Source organism: Tamandua tetradactyla, chromosome X (genome assembly GCF_023851605.1).
Source record: "Tamandua tetradactyla isolate mTamTet1 chromosome X, mTamTet1.pri, whole genome shotgun sequence".
In the NCBI taxonomy this organism is placed as follows: domain Eukaryota; kingdom Metazoa; phylum Chordata; class Mammalia; order Pilosa; family Myrmecophagidae; genus Tamandua; species Tamandua tetradactyla.
In genome coordinates this window covers 6,569,566-6,575,961 of record NC_135353.1, presented here as the reverse complement: position 1 = coordinate 6,575,961, position 6,396 = coordinate 6,569,566, and the positions used below count along the sequence as shown (strand labels likewise).

General features: G+C 63.7%; 1 protein-coding gene across 1 annotated transcript; it reads left to right on the top strand.

The window, feature by feature from the left end:
• The first annotated feature begins 4,070 nt into the window (after positions 1-4,070).
• Positions 4,071-6,069, top strand: EMD (emerin). Its single transcript, XM_077144894.1, has 6 exons — positions 4,071-4,314; positions 4,405-4,515; positions 4,693-4,770; positions 5,003-5,136; positions 5,502-5,551; positions 5,662-6,069. The coding sequence occupies exons 1-6, from the start codon at positions 4,233-4,235 to the stop codon at positions 5,993-5,995; spliced, it is 789 nt and encodes a 262-aa protein (XP_077001009.1). The 5' UTR covers positions 4,071-4,232; the 3' UTR covers positions 5,996-6,069.
• The last annotated feature ends 327 nt before the right edge of the window (positions 6,070-6,396 follow it).

Below are 6,396 nucleotides of genomic sequence, written 5' to 3'. Positions count from 1 at the left end.
GCGCCCGGGCTCGGCCCGGCCCGGCCCGCAGAGAAAGCCTTAATTGGTAAAATCGCCCAGGAGCCGGGGGGCGGGGGTGCGCGGGAGCTCGTGCGCCCGGGCTGTACTGGCGACGCCGCCCCCCCACCCCAGATGAGGGATGAGCTCACCACCCGGCTAGGGCCGCCAGCGCTGGGGGAGGGGGGGTGGGGGTGGGTGCTTGCTTCGAGCTCCCGCGGGGTCTGCAGGGCCCACGTCTCAGCCCAGCCCTTTAGACATCGGCTTGCTGCGTTTGGGGGAGCCAAGGGCTCCCCAGGCAGAAAGGCCCAGCTCCAAGGCCACCTCCTCCAGGAAGCCCACCCCCACTCCCCAGAGTCAGGGCCCTCTGCACCCACCATCCTCTGCTCCAGCCCGGGCTGGGAAAGCAAATCGGTTTCTGTTGCCCTGGGAGGGAAGAAGTAGGGGACGGGGTAGGTCAAAGGCAGGGGCAGGTGTCCACTGAGCATCTACTAGATGAAAGGCCTGGGGCAGAGCTGAATGGAGGGGGCAGTCTTAACAGCCACCATGTGCTTGACCCCTGTTGGGTGCCAGGCTGACCTAGGGGCGTGCAGCGGAAACCCACGGACTTCTCAGCAGTCCCCTCCTGCAGAGGGCCCGTTAGACACAGTCCCAGAGCTTGGGAGAGCGCAGGAGGGTGCAGCCAAGAGCCAAGGGTCCGTGAGCTGGGCGGGCACAGACCTGCCACACCTTCCTTTTCTCCATGCCCATTGCCTCCAAGGTGCGGTTCCACATCAAACGCCACTTTCTCTTAGGAAGTCCACATAAAGCGCTGTCTTTTTACCACATCGCCCACCATCCCATAAGGATTCCGTTTTACATCCTGAACCAGCGCGCGCACACACTAAAGAACTGAAACACATTTTCAGAAAATAAGACTTTTCTTTTGCAGCTGGACCCACAGTGCCCGGGCTGGGGTGGGGTCATGGCAGTGGGGCAACTTCACTAGGAGTGAAGATGAGCTCAGAGATCCCCAGGTCCAGAAGGGGGCTACTGGGACTCATGGCCGTGTCAGTCCATTGGGGAGGGACACCCACAGGCCAAAAGCAGGTGCCAACCAGGCTAGGAGTGCCATTGCTGGAAGGGGCGCAGGGGTGGCTCTGTGGAGTCTCCAGACTCCCACCTCCACTGGAACTCCCTCTTTACACTCACACCCCCTTCCCCAAGCCCACACTGCAAACACATGCAGCTCTTCGGCATCTCGACCTGTTCCAAGTCTGGGTGGAATGGGTTGTACAGCACTAGCTGTTCCCTGGTGAAGATCATAATCAATGAAAGCCATGGCGTGGAAGAGACAGGGAAAGCACCCGAATCACCATTCCTAACCGCCAGGGCAAGCTGCCTCTCCACCCAGCCATCCCCAGAGCATTAAGATGAGCTGATGCGTCCTAGGGCCCAGACACAATGCTTTGAATGGGCAGCTCTCCATTCAAAGTTTTATAGCGATTGTGACAATCATCGACGCATTATTTTTCACCACAATCCTCATCGCATGACTTCGTACACCATCTGAGCGATGTGTCAAGGGATTCGAAAAGCAGCTAAAACCCAAAGGATCTTGAATAGCCTGAAGAGAAAAGTTAAGGCTCGTCTCTTTTCATGTTGAACAACATTCTGATTTTAAAGAAAACATTGTTTATAGCTCAATGAATGACTGCCTCCCTGTACATGGATGCTGAGAAATGTATTCCAGTAGATATGTTTCATTGCCTATAACTTTCAAGAGTGAAAGTCTCTTCCCCTCTCTGGGCCCCTGATTCTCCACTATATAGTGTGGGGGTGGGGGATGTTGCAGAGGGCCTGTTAACTCTGATGGTCAAGGCTTCACCTAGTTACTGGTGGTCTGGGGTGGAGCTGCACTGGCAATGGGACTGGACGTGGGCTCCAGGTGCCCACTGGGTGGGCACAGGGGGACCGCCCACAGTTCAGCCTCCTGGAGTCATCTGCGGTGAGACCTTATGGGGAGGGGGCACAAAAGAGTGCTGGGGCAGGTGCCGGGGGTGGGATGGGGGACTGTGTTCCTTGGGGAGAAGGCAAACCTAGAATTCCTTGACCGCAAAAGGAAACAGCTTGGATCCGCGTGGGGAGGGGCGGCGAGGGGGGGAGGACAGAGCGGCCAGAACGGCTCTGTACACGCGGGCCTCTGGGAGAGGGGCCAGCATTGCAAAAGAAGGTTCTCGGAGGTGCTGGGGCATCTGATCTTGCCAAAACACGAAACTATGCCCAGCCTGGAGCCCAGATCACCCTCCCCTCCTCTGCTCTGCTGAGGGATCAGGAGCAGGCCCCCTGTTCTAGGGCTAGCATCTCCTCCTTCTGCAGAGAACGGTGTTGTCACAGACCCGCTTGCCTCCCCTCCATGCAGCAGGAGACAGGGCAGGGCCAGGACGGACCTTGTCTTTTCAACCCTGGGCCACGGTGACTCTTCAGAAGGGTCTCTGTCTGTGGTTCAGTCCCCACCCCCACTGGGTAAACCTCCATCCAGAACCAGTCTGTGGCCCCCACGGCTGGGCAGACCAGCCTGGGTCTGCCTGGAGCCCTCCCTCTTTATCTGCAGCCAAGACGGGTCATCCAGTAGGGCAGGTGACTCTTCTCTCCGGGCTCCCCGGGGTGCACCCCAGTTTGCCCCACACCCCATTAGGCCGGCTTTGTTTAGAAGAGGACTGCCAGCCCCTCCCCACACTCCAGCGGACAGTCTCTTTCCGAGCAAGGTCTTTATCTCCTCCCAGCCACACTCCGTGTAACCTCAGCAGGCCTCGGCAGGCTTCTGCGGTTTGCACGCCATCCACACCCCTCCTTTGGCCACCCGTCCTGCCATTGTCCCTGCAGCGGGCTCAGACCCCTCTGACAGGTCCATCTGACTCGAGAGCCAACCCCCTCCGCGGGGGGCCCTGCTAGGCCACCTCTGTCCCACTCAGCTCAAGGGCCATTCCCACAGGAGAGGAAGCCCCCCCCTCCCTCGGGGAAGGCCGGCAGGTGGGGTGGCGGGCACACGCTGTCCCAGCACGCGTCATGTCAGCGTCCCGTGCCAGTGAGTGCTAGCCGGCCCGGGCCCCTTGGAAGGCTGGTTGTCCCTGGAATGCCTGCGGCCTCCTGGCCCAGTGCCCCCTTTCCTGCGAGCGCAGGCGGGAGGGAGGTGGTGAGTGCGGGACGGGCACAGGTGCGTGGGCCAGGGAGGGGACAGGGGTCTAGGAGGTGGCGGGCCTTAGAGTCGCGGCCCTAGCTGGCGGTGGCTTCCCTCGCTTGCCGCGTGCAGAGCGCCCGGGAACAAGCCCTGCCCGGAGCCGGGGCTCTCCAAGTATCTCCGGGCCTGAGGAGCCCCTTTATCCCGAAGCCTGGGGAAGGGGACAGTGACCAGGGCGGAGGGACTGAGGCGCCTCTGCCCACGTGACTCAGGGCGCACGAGCCACTTCCAGCGCGCCGCCCTGCCCCGCTAGCCTGACCGGTTTCCGCCGGTTGGGCTCCCGAGCACGCCCCGCCCCGCTCCCATGTCTGCCCGTACACACCAGCGTGTGACGTCTTTGTTCGCAGGCTCCGCCCCTCCCTCGGGCGCGCAGTCGCACCGCCCTCCCTGATACACCCTGGCCTGCACCGCTCTGGTTCCCGCGCAGGCCCCGCCCCTCTCCCACGTCTAGCCCGGGCACGCCAGGGTGTGACGTCTTGGCTCGCCAGCCCCGCCCCACTCCCACGTCCCGGCCGGTCGGCGGGGTTTCGGCTCCCGCGGAGGCCCCGCCCCACTTCCGCTTCTAGCCCGAACATACCAGCTAGTGACGTCTGCGCTCCTCAGCCCCGCCCCGCCCCCACGTCCAGGTCCGAACGCGCCGCTTCGGCGCCCACGCAGGCCCCGCCCCCTCCCGCGCGCAGCCCGTACCCTCTCGTTTGTGAAGTCACCGCCTGCCGGCCCCGCCCGCTCTCACGTTCGGGCCCGGCTCTCCCGCCCCGGCGCCGCCCGCCCCCACTTCCAGACCGGTCTGCGCCGGCTGCGCCCCCGCGCCTCGCTCCCGACCCCCCGCCCCCCACCCGGCAGCGCGCAGGCCTGGGCCGCGGAGACGCGGTCGTGACGTGGTCGAGCGGTTGCCTCGCACCCGTCGCCGCGCTCCCAGGCTACCGTTGCCAGTCCGCGTCCCCCAGCCCGGCCTGCCTCCCAGGCCTCCGCCGCCGTCGCCGCCGCCCGCCCGAGGCCCAGGGCCGGCCTCGCCATGGACGACTACGCGGTTCTGTCGGACGCCGAGCTGGTGGCCGTGCTGCGCCAGTACAACATCCCGCACGGGCCCATCGTGGGTACGCTGCCTGCGGGCGGGCGGGCGGGCTGCGGGCGGGAGGGTGGCCTCCCTGTGCCACTGACGCGCCCCGGGCTCTGTCTGTGCCCAGGCTCCACCCGCAAGCTCTACGAGAAGAAAATCTTCGAGTACGAAACCCAGAGGCGCCGACTCTCGCCCCCGAACTCCTCCTCCTCCTCGTCGTTCTCGTATCGCTTCTCGGGTGAGCCCTTTCCTCCCCTCCCCCCAATCCCAGACCACCCAGGGCCCCTTGCCACCGGAGGGGACCCGGCTGGGGCGGCCGGGAAGCCAGGGTCCGGGCCAGGAGGGCCACCTGCGCCTGGGGGCGGGGAGACCTGAGCTCAGATGTCCCCTCGGTCCCTGCCCCCTCGGTCCCCAGACCTGGATTCAGCCTCGGTGGACTCGGATATGTACGACCTGCCCAAGAAAGAGGATGACTTGCTGTACCAGAGCAAGGGTAAGGCAGGGAGGGGTGCTGGGGGGGTGCTGGGGAGGGGGCACCCTGAGACCCTCGCCCCACTCTGCCGTGGACTCTGGTCTTAGGAGGGCCTGAGATCTCAGTTCCCACCCGGCCCTGGAGGGGAGAGATTAGTGTCACCCCCAAAGTGCAGAATTCAGGTGAGGGCCACCAGCCGGATGGGGGGGCTACTGACGGAGCCTGTGCTACCCACCCCCTGCCTCTCCTCAAGGCTACAACGACGACTACTATGAGGAGAGTTACCTGAGTACCGAGACTTATGGGGAGTCTAGTTCCGGGGGCACATCCGAGGGCTTCCGGGAGCCCCGAACCTCACTCCAGGATGCCGACACCTTTCACCAACAGGTGAGCCAGAACTTGGGCAGAACTGGATAAAGCCATGGGGTCAGGGGGTGGACATGGGGGGCTCCTTCCCAGTTCCCTGGCGTCCCAGGAGGAGTGGGGGCCAAGCAGTGCCCTGGTTGGGGGGTGGGGGCAGGGGTGTTGACACTGGTGGACCAGACCCCGCCCCAGCCAGTGCACACCTGCACCCTGGTCTGGGCTCTGGGTTTGAGCTGGTTCTCAGTCCTGGGGAACAGAGGCAGCCAGGACAGTCACTGAGCAAGTGGCAAAGCCCAGAGAGGTCTTGGAGGGCTTAGGGCCCTTAACCTTGAAGCAGCGGTTAGAGCAGGCTGGCCAGCTCTGCCCCTCACCTTGACTATCTCTTCCAGGTGCAGGATGACAACCATTTCTCCTCTTCTGAAGAGGAGAGCAAGGAGAGGTGAGCAGCGGGGAGCGCCCCAGGAGGGAAGGCTGGGCGCAGGGGGCAGGGGCGGGAGCCAATCCTGGGCCGGGTCCAGCCTGGCTTACCTGTGCCCCTCTCTGCCTCAGGGAGTGCCCCTCGTACGCCCGGGACAGCGCGTACCAGAGCATCGCGCACTACCGCCCGCTTTCGAACATGGGCAGGAACTCCCTGGGCCCGTCCTATTACCCTACATCCTCCTCCACCTCCTCAGCCTCCTCTTCCTCCTCTTCCCCACCTTCGTGGCTGACCCGCCGGGCCATCCGGCCCGAAAAGCAGGCCCCTGGGGCAGGGTTGGGGCAGGAGCGCCAGGTCCCGCTTTGGGGCCAGCTGCTCCTTTTCTTGGTCTTTGCTGCCTTCCTGGTGTTCGTTTACTACTCAATGCAGGCCGAAGAGGGCAACCCCTTTTGGATGGAGCCCTGAGGGCCTGGTTTCCTGGCCAGCTCTTCTCAGAAGACCTGGCTCAACTGCCTTAGCAGTGTTTTGGTGGGGGTGGGGGTGGGGGTGGGGGGTGGGAGCTTACCTGTGTGTTTCTATCTTTTGGGGAGCTAGGCCTGGCCCAGATCAGTGCTTTGGTCCCCTCCCCCTTCTGCCTCATCCTGCTGGGGAGGTGGCAGGCTCAGGCCTTCCTCACTTGCTGGGCCCAGCGGGGTCTCCTGGCCCTGTTTGCCTTGAACCTGTGGGGCCCTGGCAGGACCTGCCGCTGTTCCTTCCAAGGAGCACATAGCTGTTGTTTTCATGCATGCGTCCTGTTCATGTCACCACTGTGGAGGAGTCACCAGAGGCCACCCCAACTTTGTTTTCGTGGACACACAATAAAAAGA

Bases quoted from the DNA above. Each gene is read 5' to 3' on its own strand.
- EMD (XM_077144894.1), top strand. From the start codon at position 4,233: ATGGACGACTACGCGGTTCTGTCGGACGCCGAGCTGGTGGCCGTGCTG. The intron at 4,771-5,002 runs GTAAGGCAGGGA...CCTCTCCTCAAG, and splicing joins CTTGCTGTACCAGAGCAAGG to GCTACAACGACGACTACTAT. The intron at 5,137-5,501 runs GTGAGCCAGAAC...TATCTCTTCCAG, and splicing joins CCGACACCTTTCACCAACAG to GTGCAGGATGACAACCATTT.